General features: G+C 47.1%; 1 protein-coding gene and 1 pseudogene across 2 annotated transcripts in view; one reads left to right on the top strand and one right to left on the bottom strand.

The window, feature by feature from the left end:
- The window catches only part of LOC126414146 (protein neuralized), an 860420-nt gene that overhangs the window by 61766 nt on the left and 777149 nt on the right, over window positions 1-21505 (bottom strand). The window contains exon 1 of one of the 2 annotated variants that reach the window (XM_050083323.1): window positions 17844-18012. The exons of the other annotated variant lie outside the window; for it this stretch is intronic. Coding sequence (XP_049939280.1) covers window positions 17844-17934 — 91 coding nt within the window. The 5' untranslated portion in view covers window positions 17935-18012. Of the gene's footprint in view, window positions 1-17843; window positions 18013-21505 lie in introns of those variants that run through there. 2 annotated transcript variants of the gene reach the window in all.
- On the top strand, window positions 19193-19310 carry LOC126422181 (5S ribosomal RNA; annotated as a pseudogene).

The following is a 21505-nucleotide window of genomic DNA, read 5'->3' as shown; positions in this document are numbered from 1 at the left end:
AACCTCCACCTTGCTGCACTCGCTGCACAGTGTGTCTAAGACGTTCAGCCTGATGAGGTTGTCTCCAAACACGTCTCCTGCGATTGTCTGGTTGAAGGCATATGCGACACTCATCGGTGAAGAGAACGTGATGCCAATCCTGAGCGGTCGATTCGGCATGTTGTTGGGCCCATCTGTACTGCGCTGGATGGTGTCGTGGTTGCAAAAATGGACCTCGCCACGGACGTCGGTAGTGAAGTTGGGACCATGTAGCCTATTGCGCACAGTTTGAGTTTTAACAAGACGTCCTGTGGCTGCACGAAAAGCATTATTCAACTCTGAGTTGCTGTCAGGCTTCCTCTGAACCATAATCCGTAGGCAGCGGTCATGCACTGCAGTAGTAGCCCTTGGGCGGCCTGAGCGAGGCACGTCATCGAGAGTTCCTGCCTCTGTATCCCCTCCATGTCCGAACAACTTCGTTATACTAAGGGTTGGGGGGTTGTTTTGGGGAAGGAGACCAGACAGCGAGGTCATCGGTCTCATCGGATTAGGCAAGGACGGGGAAGGAAGTCGGCCGTGCCCTTTCAAAGGAACCATCCCGCATTTGCCTGGAGCGATTTAGGGAAATCACGGAAAACCTAAATCAGGATGGCCGGACGCGGGATTGAACCGTCGTCCTCCCGAATGCGAGTCCAGTGCCTTGTCCGAACAACATCGCTTTGATTCACTCCGAGGCGCCTGGACACTTCCCTTGTTGAGAGCCCTTCCTGCCACAAAAGTAGCAATGCGGACGCGATCGAACCGCGGTACTGACCGTTTGGGCATGACTGAACTACAGCCAACACGAACCGTGTACGTCCTTTCTGGTGTAATGCCGAAATGATCGGCTGACGAATCCTCTCCGTCTAATAGGCGCTGCCTATGCCCATCTTTGGGCGGGTTTAGCGACATCTCTGAACAGTCAAAGGAACTCTGTGTGATATAGTATCCACGGTCAACGTCTATCTTCAGGAGTTCTGGGAACCGGGGTGATGCAAAACTTTTTTTATGTGTGTAGATACCAGCGCTAAGGTTCAATCCGTGCTGTATCAACAATACTGACACTGAGCGTTCGTGAGACAGGGGTCAATCGAATTAGCGCCACTCATTTCCTAGTTTCCGGACTATTGTACAGCAAGACAGTAACGAACAGATGACCTATTAAGTAACGCCACCTCTCCCGAAACACGGGTTGTAGCTTGAGAAAGTTAAGTCCAACCCGCATTAAGCGTGTCCATATTCTGGAAACGTGCTTAGCGATCCTCAGAGCACGTGTTGAAGACTATATTTTAACACATTTGTTTCGTGAAGCTTATCAGGTTTCGCTTATTACGACCGACAAAGCCAACGTCGGAGCGAACTTCGCATGCGGAAAGAGTCACAAGAACAGAAGACCTATGAGCGGCAGGGACGGAATGGGGCCACGTGGAAGCCACACATGGCCGACCACATGTCTTCCGGCTGTCGTCACTGCTGGCCGCTTCGGGAAACTACGGACGGCCGCTAATGTCCACCACCGCCATACGTTACTGAATTATATAAGTTTCAGCGTAAGCAAGAGGGGCTGGAAGGGATGTAGAAAGCTGATTATTGCTGCCCGCCTTTAAACAGCTCGACTATGTAGTTTGGGATTGATGCGGCATTTTCCATTAACATGCGATCTCAACTGTAGGGAGTTACTTCTATTGCCCCATACTGATAGCTCTGTTGCACGATGAAGTACTGCTGTTTAAGCCATACGGTAGCCGAAGTAAATTAAACGAAGGCAAGAGGTATGCCTGTGAAGGAGAAACAGAAATGAAGGAAGTTACTCGGTTTGTATATGTGCCGCTCTGCTGGAAAGTTTCTTCTGTTCTGATTAGGTACCTTATGTGAGTTACATTTATACAACCGCTAAACATATCCCTAAAGTATTCATTACAATCATCTCCGGAACCTAAAAGAAGCAGACCAGCCCTAGGCAGCCAATAAACCACTGCGAAGGGCATTTCACAGTACTAGAAACATGCAGTGTCTGAACAAATTATTCGAAGTACGAAACGGACAATTTGTAGTCACGAAAGTGATGCATAATGTCACTGAATAAAGCGCAATGTTATAGACTCTAGACTAGGAGACTTTTGTACATAGTGTCCCAGAAGGAATGGTCAATACATATGAAGGACTATCATTTGAAACAAAAATCTTCATACTGACACTCCGTGTTCCGAATGGTTTCGGAGGTAGAGCACAATGCACATTTTCTTTATTTTCTGTATTAGTCAACAAATCGTCAGGTTTACACCTGTATACATGCACAATAGTAAACATTACAACATGCCCGTTATGAATTATCTATTGAATAGATATTTTTAACACATCGATCTGTAAGCTGCACGTCACATTGCGGCTGCTTTACAATTCCAATAAATGTTCAAATATCCCACCGTCGACTGCAGTGCATTTATGCACTCTTGGGAGAAGACGTGTCAGTGCCACCGCACGTTCGGTGATGAGAGCAGCAGCGTCCATAATGCGACGAAGCCCTTAATCTCGCGTATTAACCTTTCGCATGTACACTTCAGACTTCATCCAATGTCCAATGGGCAAGTTTAATAGGAGAAAAACATCCGGAGCAACGAGACGAACTCCGAAAAGCAATGCCTGAACAGGTGTTGGATTGCCTCAACGGTCCGACCGACCGCCGTGTCATCCTCAGTCTATAGGCATCACTTGATGCTGTCCCAGTCGTTGTCACATTGTTTTGATCGGAGCCACTACTACTCGAGCAAGAAGCTCCTCAAATAGCCTCACATGGGCTGAGTGCACCCCGCTTGTCAATAGCTGTCGGCAGAGCCGGACGGTGACCCACCCAAGTGGTAGCCAAGCCCGACAGCGCTTAACTTCAGCGATCAGACGGGAACCGTGTTACCGCTGTGGTAACGCCGTCGGCTACAAAGAAGCTGAAAGCAACGAGGTAAACCGGGTGGAATAAAAAGTCTAAGAGTTTCGGTGGGTAATCACTGCGTGCTCTAGTACAAAAACAAATGTACATTATCTCGGAAACCATTCGGTATGACCATAAAGATTTTGCTTCATATGAGCTTTGCTGTCATATCACCGAATATTGGCCATTCCTCTTAGGACATCCTGTATTCGGACAGTATCATAACAGGTCCCAAATCACGTGGGCGCAGGAGTTCCAGCTCTTCATATAGAATATTTACCACACACAGGGTATTTGGCAAAGATGACAGGTTCTGTATTTCAAGGACTGGGCGGCACTCTTCGTTCACTTAGAAGACAAAAATATTCTTCTCAACCGGGAAGATAGCTGCACCACTTTAGCGCCACACATCGTCCGAGGGCGCAAAGGGAAGTCTCAGTTTCCAACGCACATGTACACCACTTCCAAGCACGACGGTGCGTTCGTGTTCGATATGACGTACGACTACAGTAACACGGCTGTGTCCCGTGTACGCGTAATTCAAGAGTGTCGGCAGGGAACTGCGATCGTGGTAGCGACCGCTGCCGGCGTCGTCCATCGAACCGCCGACACGGCTGCATATTTAGCGGGCCCGGCTTCGGACTGATGGCAGTCACACCGGACAAACAGGTAGTGCTTTCCCACGATCGCGGGAGGTGTCCGCGGTGACCTCTTTGTGCACCGCGCGAGACTCGCCGCTTCCACCGCCACTTCTCCCACGGGCCGCACGGCGTTGCACCATCCGTCCGTTTCTGCAAATCTGCCTTGCGGACACCGCGATGTGCACCTGTTTCGAGTGGCATTATCATCATCATCATCATCACTGCCTTGACACCAAGTCTACAGCTCAAGGCGAGCTTCACGTATTACACACTGCCGACAACAAGCTGCATGTCCGCACTTCGCTCCCTGTTTCTGAAATGACATCTTATTCCGCTTACGGCTGTGGAAGGTTTCAACAGTGCAGTTTCGGCGTTACGCTTTTGTCAGGCACAAATACGAGGGTGGTTTGAAAAGTTGTCGGAATTACCACGAGAGGTCAGCGCTAGCGCAGCGAGTTTGTCACATGATATTCATCGGACTATTGCCTGTAAACACGTGCCACGTCAGTGCTCCTGGAAGAGACCTGTGGCGGTGACGTGGCTCTGCCCGCGTAGTGATTCGCGAAGATGGGAAAAAAAAATCGACATTCGAGCACTGATTAATTACTTCGTAAAGAAAGGTATGAAGGCAAAGTACATTCATGCCGATTTCCAGAATACTCTGCGCCTTCATATTCAACGGTTGCCAAGTGGCCAAATGAATTTAATTTTGGTCGGGAGAACTTAGATGATCCGCGCAGTGGTCGGCCATCATGTCACTACTCCAGAAATCGTTGCCAAAGTGCACAAAATGGTCATGGAGAATCGCCGATTGAAAGTGCGTGAAATTGCTCACACTTGCCAGATGTCATCTGAAAGGGTACATCACATTTCAACTAAAGAATTAGAAATGAAAAATAATCTGCAAGATGGGTGCCGCGACTCTTTACGCTGGATCAAAAACGCATGCCGTCACGATGGCAAAATCACGCGACCTAAGGTACGAATTGTTCCCGCACCCGCCTTATTCACCTGATATGGATCCGGCAGACTTCCATCTTCCCAAAACTGAAAAATTTTCATGGTGGACGAAGATTATTTTCGAACGAAGAATTGATAGCCTGAGTTGACAACTACTTTGCAGGCCTGAATGAAACATTTTCGAGATGGGATCAAAGCACTGGACCACGTGCAGTAACCTACAAAGTGACTACATTGAAAAAGTCTCATTGATGTAACTACTTTTCTCCATCCCGTTCCGAGAACTATGCAAACCACCCTCGTAATTGGTGCCTTATCACGGCACAGATAAGTAATGGCTCCCTTAGACAGTTATCACACTTTGCAGCAGTGGAAGCAACAGCTGTCACTACTGGCTTGCAACTGATTGTTTCGCTCTTTCTATTTCTCATTCACGTTCACTCACCGTCGCCATTTTTCAAGAAAATATTCTACGTAAGTTGCAAAACAACGGATGAGTCCAGACCTAAAATGGTGTAGCGATAGCTAAACTGTTTCTAATTTAAATTTTTGTCTCAATCACGTACTTTTTACTAACGCATGTCCGGTTTCAAAGCTCTGCGCACCAACAAGATAAAATGCTCGACTACGAGTAAGACAATTACGTGCACTGCCACAAGCAGGAAAGTGATGATGCATAAGGCATTAAAACAGTCCCATGATAAATTCTTGGGAATCGAGACAATTTTTATGTTATTGATGCTAGGTTTTCAGGGCAGGACTCCTGAAACGACAGTAATGAGCTATACGTGAATGACTGGGATGAAATGAAAAGGAAGCGTCATGGGAAAGAGATATGAAGGAAATTACTTCCAGTCGCACAGGGCATTGCGATAATGCAACGGCAGGAGTTTAAAATTTGTCCCGGGCTGGGTTTCGTAGCCGGATGCTCCGCTTCTCGGGAACGGATGCCTTAACCGCATCGACCATCCGGACACGCTTTCCGTCAGATACAATTTCCAGACTTCCCGCTCGCCATGAAAAGACCTTGGCGATTACCCCATACTCGAGATTACTGATTCCCAAGAGTTCGGACGCTGGTTGCGCATCAGCACTGAAACTTTTTCATTAGACAGCTGTCGCGTCCATAGAGGTATAGACGTGAGTGGTGTCTTCTGTTGCACATGTCTTCCAAAACAGACAACATTCATTCTTATCAGTGAACTACTCGCGCGTCTTTATTAGGAAGTGTCCTGATTGCACTATAAAGCACCATCTAAGATAAAGCTGTCATCAACGTGAAGATGTCTCCGTGGTGATGGTATGCTGTTGCCTTTCTCACGCTTTCAAACTAACTAGCCTGTGTTATAGGGGTATCAAGAGTATAAAAGGTACTCTTAACTACAGTGGAACTCTGCATATTTCGCTTTAATAAACGTTGAAAGGGGTGAAAGAAGTGATAAGTTATGCAAAAATACTAACCAAAACCGACTGCGGTCGAAGCCAGGATCTATGGATCCGTCGACTGGCACTTTACCAACGAACCAACCATTGTTAATAACTGCGTAGCATACTATTGATGTTTGAGGTGAACATCGGCTACGACAGTGCGTCTAGGCCAAATGAGATGCTAGAAAAACTCAGTCTTAGGGCCGTATCAGAATCAGCAAGAATATGAGTTTTGTATTCTTTGAGTTGTTCTGACCCTGAAGATGGCGGTAAGGCTCACAGCCGAAACATCTCAAGATGCGCTGTCACGAAAAATAATGGAATGAAGGTCATTATGTATACGACAGGTATGCTAACCTGTAATTAGCTTTTGCGTTACGTTTCGCAGCCCGCGATTAACAGCGGCGGCTGCCGTGTTGACGCCCCTTGCGAGTTATTAAATGCGACGTATCGCATTACTGCCAGCTTGCCGAGGGATCCGAAAAGCAGAGAGCGGACAGGCCGTCGCGTGACGAGACGGCTGACGGGTGAGAGTTACGAACCGTCCCAGACACGTGCTGCGCAATCGATAGCAGCCGCCCGGAGAAGCCAGACTGCGTGCTGGGTACAGCAGCGCCAAAACTTATCACAACCTGCTGCTTATCAGCCTCCCGTGTCCACAAACTGTGCCAGGCCATGTGCACCGGTCTTCTCAAACATGCCACCAAGTAACACCCCTCGTCCCCTCGTACAGAAACAGCAAAGATCCCAGAACTGCAAAGCACAGTAAACGCGTCAGTTCTCGTGAGACAACAGGAATCATGACCCTCACATACGTATTCAGTAAGTCCCGTACGCGTATTAAAGTAACAAATACTTTCCTTCGCATTTTGTTTTGCAGAGTTTGCTATGGCAAAAGGTAAACAGATTTAGCTATTAACTGTTGTTCCCTTTCTCCGCTTAAACAATTAACGGAAATATTCCATGTTTTGGCATGAAATGCTACTTTTTCCTCTTACTACTTGCTGATTACGTCCTGTCAAATACAAGGTGGTGTAAATGAACGCTGAAACAATGAAAGAAAGATTCTGTTTGAATTTTTGGAAAACCGATCCACGTGTAGGTGTGAAATGATTTTTGTGACAACCCCTTTGAGTACCAGTGGATTCTGCCTCAAAGTACCATTTCATTAATTTTATTTTGAAGTACCAGTGCCTTTCACACGAAACCACCGATCCTATTAAAGACGGTCATCTAGTAGTAAACTGAGGTATCACTGCGAATGTAGTGCACTGTAGCAATCACAGAGTACATAGCAACAGTCTGTGCGAGATTGTGCTACGCGATTGTAAGAGACTGACTTTTTTTCTGTAGTGGTCATACGGAGAAGATCACAGTGGAAGCAATTATAGCTACAGTTATTGTAACGTAAATTTGGTGTTTTGCCACTGTATTTATGATTGATTTCGAAATGAAACCACCGGGGTAGAGTACTTTCGATATAAATTTATTAAATTTCAGGCCCGTTTTTATTATTATTTAGAACTTATTGGATTTACGCATTTTGAGATGAGACTTTCGAGATTTGGGATTGTTTCTAGATGAAATGCGAAATTGCCTTCAAGCATATCACATGAAATGATTGAAAACTGTGTCCCAGTGGTTCTGAAGTGAAACCACTTTTATAAAACAACTTTACAGTTTGCTAATTTAATATTGTATTAAGTTCTTACTATTGTACTTAAGGTTAATTTTGAGAGTTTTTTTAATTTTTCATATCGCTGAAAGTGTAAGGTTGAACATGAGTAACGTCTTTCCAGTGTTATCTCTTACTCCACACTGTTCACCACAAAGTTACAGGATTCACATTGTCAGCTGCCTTACAGACATGAGAACGAAATTTCACATGTTAATGGACACAGGAATATGATTTTAGCGCGTGTGCTTGGGAAGATTATTGATAGATCAAGAGTAGTAGATTATCGCTCAACTTGTATGTGGTAGAAGTCGGCAAGCAAATCTTTAACACAGCATGCGTCCTTACTGTCGATGCATAAGAGAATGCTCTAGCTCAGATGTGGATGGGAGGGTGTAGTCTGCGGCTCACATCCAGATCTCATGTTTCAGCGAAACCACGACAACCGACCAATAGTAACCCCGCCCCCTGTAATGTATAGTGTGATTCAGCAACCCCTACCTATGGTTTGTACGCAACCCGCAACACCTTCAAAAAACTCATTCTCTCGCTCACCACTATGCGCGAGCTATAGTCCCTACAGAAAAAAAAATGAACAGGACCTTTTGTAGGGAATTCAGTGCCAATTTTATACCGGGATACGTTTTCGCTAGAGCCTGTAGTTTTCTAATAATTCAAGAAAAACGCTTTTTAAGGTCAGTTTTGTACATTTTCCTTTAACTATTCGAAAAAAGGGCCTCTAGAAACGGAGTACTAGTCGTACCCAACCACTACCGCTTAATGAGCATTAGGGGCAACTCAGTCATTTCAGTGTAACGAAAGCCACCTTTCGTCCTATAAGCGAATCCACATTATGTGGCCGGTAAATATTAAAAGTTCTCCACCAGCGTCTATACGTGCCGACAAGGTAAGACATAGCGGCTGTTCAAGTCAAAGATATCACCTGTGCTATAAGAGTGGGTCTTACACCAATCCAAAATACAGCGCGCTTCTCGCACTGCGACACGTTACCACGTGCCAGACGGGGATCGGGCAGCGCTGTACACAGAACTTTAGGGTGAGCCAGGTACAGCCGCCGGGAGCGGCTCCTCGACAGCTACGCATGTGACGTGCATTCCTCCCTCGGGAGATACCGGAGGGCGCGCCGGCCGGGGAGGTCTTCTAATTTTAGCGGCCACGGACCTCTCCCGCGGCGTGGCGCGGCGCGCTCCCATTCAACACACCACGGTACAGCACCGCACACAACAACATACCGGTTCCCTCCGACTCCGCTCCAAAATTACACACCGCCCCGGTTTTCTCCCCCCTCAGTCCGTATTTTCGTTACCTACAGAAACCATGCGACGCCGCCTGTGGCATTCCAAGACAAAATACGTGCAAACAAATGTCTCCAGTGCCAAGAGAACATTACCCAGACACGACATCACCTAGTATCTAACACCATCTTCCATGTCTAACACTTCCGGGAAACAGAACACTGTTCTGCAAACTCGAAGCCTTAGTTCTAGGAATCAGCACAGAGAGAGACGACAGCGTGCTTCCGGGATGTGTGATGGAAGGCTTCCCCCCCACAGCGAGAAAGACCACAAACGTCGTGAAATGTCTTTTAGGTATTCAGAAACCTGTAACCGGCCCGCTTTTAACATGCGGAAGTTACTGAGACAGTCACGAACTTGACAGGAAGATTCTTCCGGATAAAGGGCGCACGTTAAACGCGACAGTTCTCGACATCGTACGAAATATTACTGTGTCAGTCTAAGTGAGATTATAGCGCATATGGAGGCATTCTCGAAGCTTTTCTTTCTCCATTCGGTCATGGAACACTGAGGACACGTGCCAGCACTACTACATGGAATCCAACACAGTGCGATACGAATTGCGGTGAGTATGAGCATATATCGCGGAGACATCTGATATACCGACACGAGCAAAATTACGCCTCAATGCCCTTATCTATTTCAGACAAACGGCTCCCTCAACGGAATTAACTGCGATCCTGACGGAGCTGCGTTAGTGTGCCGCCTGCTGTGAATAGACTGCCTATTTATGTTACGCTGACTAGGGAAAAATGCTTTCACCGAGGCCTACAGCAGTAACTACATACCTCCGTTGGTATTAGGACAAACTAATTCCCAAACAGTGCAGCACTGAACCCACACGTACATTATGTCAAGAGCTTGGAAAATATGAGTTTCTTCAATGATTGTGAAATACGGACAAGGAAATATTTGTAGAAGACAATTTTAAAATCAGAAGGCCTATCTGGGAAGTACAGTAAATAAACGGTGTGCGCGCGCACTATGAACGTTTCATTCACTGTAATGAAACACACAAAGCTTCCCACATTTCCCACTGCTTTTATATTCGTATGCGAAGCGGAAGGAGACCAAACGATACAGCACACCTTCATGTAAAATTAAAAATATTGCAAACATTCCTGGAAGTAGGGCATTATACGTACTGAAAAGAAGACTAAATATATTGTGATGTTGAAATGGTGGTGAATGATGAGTCCAATTTGCAGCGTTAACTGTTTTATTGTAGCCTCTTGGAGGCTGGTAGAACCGGTTTTGTACCGTGCAGGTAAATCCTCAGGTGAATCCAAGATCCAATGTCCTAAGTTATCTAAATGGCTTACTGTGTGTTCCAAGGTGCAATGAGCACTAGCTGAGGCAACCACCATCGGTAGTCAATAAAGCCAGCTGTCACTGACAATTTACGTTCTGAGAGCGCCAGACTTTCATGTCGTGACGCGAAACCGTGTAGACATTTGAACATCTGAATTTTGAGATGACAACGCTGAACACACTTGTGTTCCGCTCTCATTTCAACAACACACATGTCCGTGGAATACACCTAAGCATTTCTGAGGACGTGTGTTGCAAAGTCGGAAGCGACAGACCGGTACTCACCGCTGTCATCCCAAAATTTAAACGTTCAACGTTGTAGGCGGTTTCACGCTACCACATGGGCGCCTGGCGCTCTCCGAATGTAAAAATTTCCAGCAACAACTGGTTTTATAAAGTTTGACTACCGTTGGTGGTTGTGTCCGCGCTCCACACTGCACCCTTGGAACACACATTAAACTACTTTGATAACATGGGACGTTAGACAAATATACCTGCGGGTGTACCTGTATGGTACGAAACCAGTTGTACCAGCTGAGCGACTACAATAAAACACCTAACGCGGCAAACTGGACTTAGTTTCATCAGGATTTCAACATCTCAATATATTTTAATCAGTTTGAGTGTTCCTTTCAGTATTTTCGCTAATACCATCATTTATGTTAAAGCTATATTGGCGGAGTCTTGCAGAGTGAGCGCTGATACAGGGGAAGCACTGGATAAAGTCCAGAGGGCCGTAAGCCAGCGGCGTGGGCGTTTACAAAGCCGCGGGGGAGCAACACAAATACACAGGTAGGCCTAGCTGAGGCTCAACAGCTCCCTGCAGCCCAGCCTCCAGCCGCGAACCTCAAACAACGTGACGTCACCACAAAACACACATCCTCGATATGACTCATTAAAAGCTCTCACTTTCTCCGCAGCAGAAAAACACTCAAAACAATACTCGCCAAAAGAAAATTATGAAACTAATCAATTCGTCCTTCGATCATAAAGTGCCAAGTTCTCTTACTGCTTCGCACACACTGGCCGTGGAAAGAAGAATGTTCGTTGAAGCACCTTGAGTAAAAAGATATCTGTCGAAGTTGCACCTCATTTTTAGGAGCAATGTACTCAATTCTTTACAAACTGAAGAAAAGTTCGTAAACAAACCTGCAAGGGCCCCAATGTACTAGACCTAATTAATTTTGATGAAGCGACACTATTACCAAAATGACAAACCATATGATAGCTTAAGTCTGCTGAGGTATAAAATCGTCAATTTTAGTGATTGGAAACTAACCTGTTTTCCGGCTCTGATAGCAACGCGCAGTTTTACATCTTCACGGCACATATCAAATCAAAAGGAAAAACATTGTCACTGATTGTACAACTGCGTTTCGCTTAGAATAACGAGGTGTGCCTAAAGCTTTCGGCGCGAGCTCTTATCACGACGGTCATTTCTCGCTGTGTAGGTGGGAGTCAGAATAGTTTTCCAATTCGGGAGAGAATGTAGGTGACAAATTTCGTGGAAATATCACGTTGCAGCGAAATACACCTGTATTTAATGACTGCCATCATAACTTCCGTTTCACGATAATGCAAAACAAACTGCCCTTTCAGCTTCTTCGATATCGCTCGTCAGTTCTATCTTGTACGGAACCCACACAGTGCATGAATACTCTAAAAAGAGGACAAATAAACTTAGTTAAAACGTTAGCGTCTAGAATATTTTCTAGATCTACAGACAGACGACACAAACCACTGTACGGTGTGCGTTGGGGAAACCCTGCACCATTACTAGACATTCCCTTCTCTTCCGTTCTCACAGAAAGGGAAACTATTGTATGCCTCCGTGGTTCTTACGCGAAGATGTATGTAGGCGACAGTACAATCGTTCTGCAGTCTGCTTCAAATGCCGGTTCTCGAAATTTTCTCAACAGTGTTCCTCGAAAAGAGCGTTGCCTTCCCTCCAAAGATTCCAATTGGAGATCCCGAAGCATCATCTTAATACCTGCGTGTTGTTCGAACAAATCTAGCAGCCCGCCTCTGAAATGCTTCGATATCTTCCTTTAATCGGACCTGGTACGGATCCTAAACACTCTAGTAGTACTCAAGAATAGGTCGCACTATCTTCCTACACGCGGTCTCCTTTACAGGCGAACCACACGTTCCTAACTCCCAATAAACCGATATTTAAATGACGTCACTGAGGTGACAGGACACTACAACTGCTTTATTGGAACATTACAGATTTGTTTTTCCTACTCATCCGCCTTAACTTACGTTTTTCTGTATTTAGATGAAGCTGACGTTCATCACACCAAAGAAATATCGTTTAAGTCATTCGGTATTATCCTACAGTCACCCGACTTCGATACCTTCCCGTATACCGAAGCACCAGCAAGCAGGCTACCACTTAACGCAATACACTGCAAAGCTGTGTGCAGCAAGCAAGGAGAGTGAAAGTAGTTTAACTCTTTCACGAGGAAAGCGTGCCGGTGATAGCAGGCTTAAATCTTTACTTACAGCTTATTTGTGCTCATAGCCTAAATCTTTACTTACAGCTTATTTGTGCTCATAGCCCTCACCAAACATTACTATGGCACATACTTTGTACCATTATTCCTTCAGAAGATGTCCCATATTCGCAGGATCATCTCATTACGGCACATGATTGCATTGTCTCACAGCAGAAACTATGAGAAAGGCAAACAATGGCTACGGACAAAGGAGTAGCACTGGGAAGAAAAGAGCTAAGGTTAGTCGGAATGGGACAGAACCACGCCGACGATCCTAATCGGCCCGACTGGGACTCTCAACCTGGTCATACGTCATGTACTATAAGGCTCCTATACACGCACCAGTTTGTCGGCCGACCGACCAATTTCCTGACAGCCTACAAATGTCCCGACCGACTGCACTGAGATTACAGCGCTGCCTTGTGATTTCTTCATCTTAAGTTCACTGTGTTTATGTTAGAGATCCCACTTGTTTTTACAAAAACAAAAACAGGGCTTTGCCTTGGCTGTTTTAGAGATAAGACCAAAGAAACCCCGAAAGTCAGCTGTAGACGAAAGTGGCTAAATCGAGGAAAGAGATTCACCGACGTTCTGCTAAGCAGTTGCGATCAGGATATTTTCGTAATTATGTATGAATGGATGAATCGTGCATTTCGAAGCTGCTGGTCATCAGACCATTCTTAATAAGAAGACATAGCCAGAGAGGCTGCAAGCCACTGGCGTAAGTTAAGAGGACCTGAAATTCAGTTCTGTTGTATCCCCACAATTAACTGAAATGATTTATCAACCCTGCGACGAGATTTATAGTTGATTTAGAAAATAGATCATAACACAAAACGAAAGACGTTCGTGTAAAAACTGTATGTAGCATAAAAGATGACCTGTATTTCAAATTCGAGAAAGACTCAACATGCTGGTGGTGCAGTCACCTAATAAAGACAAAGATACATAAGAAATGAAGCATTTAGCAGCTGCTAGACCTGTAAAAAAATCCCACACTTCTCTTAACAGCAGAAGGCCTGGATATAGACGATTTTAAATTTCATCACATTGAATCAAATATCGTTTATTTCACGAATTAACGTCCGTAGATTGTCTATGTACCTGCTTTTAGATTTCATACCCAACAAGTATCGGAAATAAAACCCAAAAACAAAAATACAGAAAGAGTGATTATGTGCCACACGAAACCATTATGGAATTGTTAAAGAATGAAGAAAGTGCGTCATGTCTTGCATCTGTATTGCTGCACTCCTCCCACAGCGTTTCCCACAAACATGTGCAGTCTTTAAATTTCTCCAGAAACTCTGTCGAAGTTTCGCCCGCCTCATCCTGTCATGCACATTAGAACAGCATTTCATACCGCACGCAGTGACAAAAGTCGAACGTTGTCGGGAGGTCGGCACTACAGCGCTACACACGGCACAGTTTGTTGGGTGGAGTGTGAGTCGGTTGTCGAGTGGTCCCACAAGGAATGTGTGTCGGTCGGAACGCCTACACACGTCAAATTTGTCGGTCGGTGCGTGTGTAGGGAACTTGAGAAGCACAAGATTCGAACCTGGGGCTATACTGGCTATCGCCGGGCCGCTGGTAGTGGAAGTGAACGAGACTGCTAGCTGCCGTGGATCGGAGCGAGCCCGCCGCGGCGTGTGAACGGCACGCTCTGGCGGCGGTGCGCGGCCGCTGACGGTCTGGCCGAGCAGCCGCGACACGCTCCAGAGGGCCCGCCGTCCGGATGTTCTCTGCCAGCGGAACCGCGGCCGTGTCAAAACTGCTGAGCCTACACCGAGCGGGTAGGCACCACATTCCGATCAAGTTAACAGGGGCCTCAAATATTAACCACACTCCAGATTAACTCCAATACCCATCCATAAGCACATACCGTACGAAATCACGGAAACGGTCTACGGTACGATCTAGTAAAATGCGAGCCTGGAGATCGTAAGATTGCGGGATCGAATCCCGATCGGCCACTGGAGTTTTTTTTAGCCTGCCTTTACGCTAGCTCAGCGATATATGCCGGGAACGACATGTGGCTCCACGTTAAACTGTAGGTCCCCTTTCCCTGGTAGGAATCTTACTGTAGGATAACGGCGCGCTAGTCACCGAAGTGGCGTCCAATTCCAGGAACTTACTCTTGAGTGACTATCAGCAAATCATGTCTTACGAATGTACTTTTCCTCACAAGAACTAAATGTTAGCGTGACCAGCAAATCCACGCGACTACTCTGCAATTCACACACTAAAGTTTGGCAGAGGTTCTTCGAACCATCTTCAGACTTTCTACCGTTCCACACCAACAGACCGTGGGAAAAATGAACATTTTAATCGTTCTGTACGAGCTCTGATTTCTCCTGTTGATCATTTCTCCTTATGCAGGCTGGCAACAAACTATTTTGAGAAGAAATGATCGTATGGGATTGATGGCTGGGAGTCCCCACCTGAGGAAGTTCGGTCGCCGAAGTCCTTTCAGTAGCCGCTGGATTGGGCGCCTTGCGTGTCGATAATGCATTAATGACGGCAAGACAACACCCAGTCCCCGACCACATAAGATCTCAGACGCAACCGGGAATCTAACCTGGGCCTGATGAATGGGAGGCAGACACACTGACCACTCAGCTGAGGTGGCAGATATTCAGAGGAGAAAGTCTGTAATCAAAATTTCGTGGAAAGATGTCACAACGAAATATGCCTGTCTGAATTATTGCAATTTCAACTCTCTGATCGTAACCATGACCATGACACCTATTTAGCGGTAACAAAACGAGATGCCTACTTTGGCAGCACAAACCACAATTATCAGATACGGCCTGGAGGCTGACAGTACAACAATGGATATGACAGACGGACGGATATCGCAGCCGGCAGTAAGAGCGTCGCCCTAGAGACGTCTTTCTTTCCCGGTGCGTCTGAATTTGTCAAGACTGAAAAATGTCATTTTGGTGCAAGTGAAGTTGCCTCAGGACAAAACTGAAGAAGTCTCCATACCACCGCCGTCCCATGGCTGCTAGAGCTTATCATACATTTTGAAAGATACCAGTGTATTACATTTGACTAGAGGAATATTCGTACGAAAGGAATTAAATAAGCAAAGAGCGACTCATCCACCCCATGCCTGAGTAACAGAAACAGCACAACACGAAACGACAGAGCTGTGAAAAGTAGTTAGCGAGCAATGTCTAAGGAACTAATACGGAAGACAAACGGCCCAGTTCATTGTCTATTAGGATTTTCACCTTTAACAGCAAATAAATTTTCACTAGGCACCAGATATTGACTTAGAGCACTTAACGTGAATTACGCCTGCGAAATTACCTGCGAATGTGCTAAACGCCAGCCGCAACTTTGTTCATATTTGGACTACCACTACGTTTGAAACTGTAGTACAAAGTTAAGCACGCACGTTGACAACCAGCCTTGCTAATAGCTTTCTCTGAACCTTTACATCTAGACTGATTCGCTCTATTCTGTTTTCTTTCACGACAGCTCAAACGCGGTCGATTAGGAATAATCACTTCTTTACTATTAACCCAACAACAAACTCGCACTTGTTTGTCAAAAAAAAGTTTAGTTTGCATAGAACAGAGACAGCTGACTAGATTGTCCAAAAATAAAAAATCACCACCATTAGCATTGGTTCCGCACTGTAAGGTGAGTGGACAGCGTGTCTCACTGCCATATAAAAGGCCCATGTTCGATTCCCGGCCGGGTCGAAGACCTTCCTCCGCTCGGGGATCGTTGTCGTCAATAATATCATCCAAATTTTTCAGTGTAGCATCATTTGAAAACACATTCAACTCTGCGGCCCAACTTCCCCAGGTGGGTGACTCCTGTCATCTATGTCATACGATTATTTTATTTCATTGGATTGACGAAATATTTGCCTCAGCAGCACAGTATGGTGATGGCTGCATGCTCCTCACACGATTTCCGCGTCCTTGCTTCGTTTTCCAGGCTAGACCAAAATAAGATCGTCAGCACAAAAGTAGCACTGGTTCTCCAGCCGACACACCACATCCTAGGACACTACTCTCAGAGTGCCTGACGAGGGGAAGATTTTTCATCACGGTAAATCACCTCGGAGCGACATGAAAGAAAACTGAGCGCTCTGCATCGCTACATACAGGCGATACTCAGTACCAGCGAACATACCGGCAACATTGAAAGACGTGACAAGGAGGCCGGAACACAGCTGCTTCCTTGCTGTCCTCCGAGTACGGCTCAACACTGGCTTGATAAATGCTTGCATGCGTCAGCAGCCCGGCGAAAGGTTCCGGCCGCTTATCCAATATTGAGCGTTGCTACGGATTCCCAACGAAATTTAAGAATGTGACTCACGCAACCACTCTGTGCCAACGGAACGACCGTTCTGGCACACGTAAGCCTCGCAGGAAGAGCAAACTTTATGGATCCGCTGATGCCACCGTGATACGGAGATCAACCAGGACACAACCTCTAAGGTTAACATCTCTACACAGCATTACTCAGAAACGACACTGCACAGGAACACTTTGTCATCACGTGGAAAAACTTTCTACAATGTTTCGTGGAACAGGCAAGGGCGAAGAACAAGTATTATGGTGAACACTAGCATGCGAACAGTCCATTCCAGTTTTCATGCTAACGGCACGCACATTCAAGGTTCTGCAAAAGATCTTAGAATCTTAGGTAAGGCCTACAGAGTAAGCAGTAACGATGCCTCTGCACGATGAGACAGCACGCACCAGATAAACGACGAAAACTTTCGTGCATTAACAAGTGGATCACTTTCGTCCGTGGTGACGATACGTACAAAGTTTCCTACTAGCGATTCTCGAGTGAAGGACGAGTAGGAAACGCCATAGAATTCCTTCCAGCCAAAACTATCAACCTTCTGCTAATCAGAGGAGCTTTTAAAAAAAGTGGGAACTACCAACTGGAAACAGGCAAATTGAATGACAGGTGAGAAAATATAATCACAGACAGTCAAAACACGGAAAGTTTTTGTTTTGAAAATCGAGATATACAGTACAGAGACTTAGAATTAGTTTATCACAGGTTACAAAATAGAGCTGCTGCAGTGGTACGAACCTAGTCCCATTCGCTTCTTGAATTTCTTGAGCACCTTCATCCTGCCTCTGATGGGCGACAGTACTGTGTCGGCGTGACCCGACACCCCCATTAAACAAAACGCCGGGGCTGAGCTGAGTCGGGTCCGGTGTGTCTAGCGCGCAATACCGACAACAACCTCACTCGAACAGAACACGGCACTTACTGGCGGAGCGAGCGCAGCCCCGACCGCAGCGCAGGCGGGGCGCGGTGGTGGGGGAAGCGGCGGGCGGCGTGGAGGGGAGCCCGGCGCACGCGCCGTGGCCCCGCCCCCAGCAGATGTTCGGCGGCGCGCGTGCCGGCTATCGCTCCTGAAGAAACACCTTTCGCTTCCGGTGTCCGCAGCCGCTGTCATCTGCCCCCGGCGCGCCGCACGATTGGCTGTTTATCAGCGGCTGCCCGCGCTTCCTGCCGGCCTACGGGGACCAGTTTCGTTCCTGTTCCGCAGCCGCACTCGCGCCGTGTCCCGTGAGGCAAGGCTTACTAGCTTTCCGAGTTTGTGTGCTGTTGACACACACAAGCCTCAAAACACACGGGAATAACTATCTTACGAAGAAGAAAATGATGTATTATTCGACAGTGTGAACCGCAGAGCCCGTTGTCACGTGACTACAAGCATTTACTTTTGAATACATTATGGGACAGGCAGTGACCAATGTGTTACAAATATTTACTATTAAAAACAGTCTTGATCACGATTTATTTATCAAGGCGACCGGTTTCGACCACTACTGTGGTCATCTTCAGACCATTGAGTAGGAACCTCTTTCTGTTGGAGAATCACTACTTCACAACTTTTTTTTTTTTTTACGATGTATTATTGAGCAGCAACATGTTTTTATTGAAACGATTTTCAATGAGTAAGCTGCAATAATCTTTAGCTGACATGTATACTACATGCTGCACAAATACGATACGAATGCAGTGAACAAGTGATTCTCAAACAGAAAGAGGTTGCTACTCAACGGTCTGAAGATGACCACAGCAGTGGTCGAAACCGGTCACCTTGATAAATAAATCGTGGTCAAGACTGTTTTTAGTAGTAAATAGAAGCATTTACTTTTATTTGTTGCTCTTTTTACATAGAAGCGACTTGTACTGCACTGCATCAATCTTACCATTACTCGTCTCTGCTAGGTCTAAGATCATACGTATCGCAAGGATGTTCTTTGGGTGAGAGAAATGAGCGAGCTTTTGTCGATGCAGAAAACGCGTGTAGGCAGTTAGTCTGAGGGATCGCCTGATGCAGTGAACAAGTGAGTCGGGGCCCGGAAACAACGGCTTGAATAGGGTAGCGAAGCATTTATTTCATTATTAGTATTCTGCAACATGGCAACGGTCTTGCCGCAGTGGTTACACCGGTTCCCGTCAGATCACCGAAGTTAAGCGCTGTCGGGCGTGGACGGCACTTGGATGGGTGACCATCCGGGCTGCCATGCGCTGTTGCCATTTTTCGGGGTGCACTCAGCCCCGTGATGCCAACTGAGGGGCTACTCAACCGAATAGTAGCGGCTCCGGTCAAAGAAAACCATCATAACGACCTGGAGTGCGGTGTGCTGACCACATGCCCCTCCTATCCGCATCCTCATCTGAGGATGACACGGCGGTCGGATGGTCCCGATGGGCAACTTGTGGCCTGAAGACGGAGTGCTTTTTTTTCTGCAACATGGAATAGCATTTTTTTTTCTTTACGACGATCGAACAGGAACGACAATCGCTAACTCAAGTAAAAATATGGTCTTTTAAAGCAGTGCTTCCACAGGCGTGAATTACTTACACGTTTGTACCCCCACCACCACTCTTATAGCCGCGCGGGATTAGCCGAGCGGTCTCGGGCGCTGCAGTCATGGACTGTGCGGCTGGTCCCGGCGGAGGTTCGAGTCCTCCCTCGGGCATGGGTGTGTGTGTGTTTGTCCTTAGGATAATTTAGGTTAAGTAGTGTGCAAGCTTAGGGACTGATGACCTTAGCAGTTAAGTCCCATAAGATTTCACACACATTCGAAAACATACTACTCTTATATGCAGGTTCGCATATCCACACGCTGAAGTTGGAGAAGTGTTGCCGGCCGTTGTGGTCGTGCGGTTCTAGGCGCTTCAGTCTGGAACCGCGAGATCGCTACGGTCGCAGGTTCGAATCCTGCATCGGGCATGGATGCGTGTGATGTCCTTAGGGTAGTTTGGTTTAAGTACACTCCTGGAAATTGAAATAAGAACACCGTGAATTCATTGTCCCAGGAAGGGGAAACTTTATTGACACATTCCTGGGGTCAGATACATCACATGATCACACTGACAGAACCACAGGCACATAGACACAGGCAACAGAGCATGCACAATGTCGGCACTAGTACAGTGTATATCCATCTTTCGCAGCAATGCAGGCTGCTATTCTCCCATGGAGACGATCGTAGAGATGCTGGATGTAGTCCTGTGGAACGGCTTGCCATGCCATTTCCACCTGGCGCCTCAGTTGGACCAGCGTTCGTGCTGGACGTGCAGACCGCGTGAGACGACGCTTCATCCAGTCCCAAACATACTCAATGGCGGCAGATCCGGAGATCTTGCTGGCCAGGGTAGTTGACTTACACCTTCTAGAGCACGTTGGGTGGCACGGGATACATGCGGACGTGCATTGTCCTGTTGGAACAGCAAGTTCCCTTGCCGGTCTAGGAATGGTAGAACGATGGGTTCGATGACGGTTTGGATGTACCGTGCACTATTCAGTGTCCCCTCGACGATCACCAGTGGTGTACGGCCAGTGTAGGAGATCGCTCCCCACACCATTATGCCGGGTGTTGGCCCTGTGTGCCTCGGTCGTATGCAGTCCTGATTGTGGCGCTCACCTGCACGGCGCCAAACACGCATACAACCATCATTGGCACCAAGGCAGAAGCGACTCTCATCGCTGAAGACGACACGTCTCCATTCGTCCCTCCATTCACGCCTGTCGCGACACCACTGGAGGCGGGCTGCACGATGTTGGGGCGTGAGCGGAAGACGGCCTAACGGTGTGCGGGACCGTAGCCCAGCTTCATGGAGACGGTTGCGAATGGTCCTCGCCGATACCCCAGGAGCAACAGTGTCCCTAATTTGCTGGGAAATGGCGGTGCGGCCCCCTACGGCACTGCGTAGGATCCTACGGTCTTGGCGTGCATCCGTGCGTCGCTGCGGTCCGGTCCCAGGTCGACGGGCACGTGCACCTTCCGCCGACCACTGGCGACAACATCGATGTACTGTGGAGACCTCACGCCCCACGTGTTGAGCAATTCGGCGGTACGTCCACCCGGCCTCCCGCATGCCCACTATACGCCCTCGCTCAAAGTCCGTCAACTCCACATACGGTTCACGTCCACGCTGTCGCGGCATGCTACCAGTGTTAAAGACTGCGATGGAGCTCCGTATGCCACGGCAAACTGGCTGACACTGACGGCGGCGGTGCACAAATGCTGCGCAGCTAGCGCCATTCGACGGCCAACACCGCGGTTCCTGGTGTTTCCGCTGTGCCGTGCGTGTGATCATTGCTTGTACAGCCCTCTCGCAGTGTCCGGAGCAAGTATGGTGGGTCTGACACACCGGTGTCAATGTGTTCTTTTTTCCATTTCCAGGAGTGTAGTTCTAAGTTCTAGGGGACTGATGACCATAGA

The sequence above is a fragment of the Schistocerca serialis genome, chromosome 1 (genome assembly GCF_023864345.2).
Source record: "Schistocerca serialis cubense isolate TAMUIC-IGC-003099 chromosome 1, iqSchSeri2.2, whole genome shotgun sequence".
Lineage (NCBI taxonomy): Eukaryota > Metazoa > Arthropoda > Insecta > Orthoptera > Acrididae > Schistocerca > Schistocerca serialis.
The sequence above is the reverse complement of the archived record's forward strand: the minus strand, read 5'-3'. Positions and strand labels throughout refer to the sequence as shown.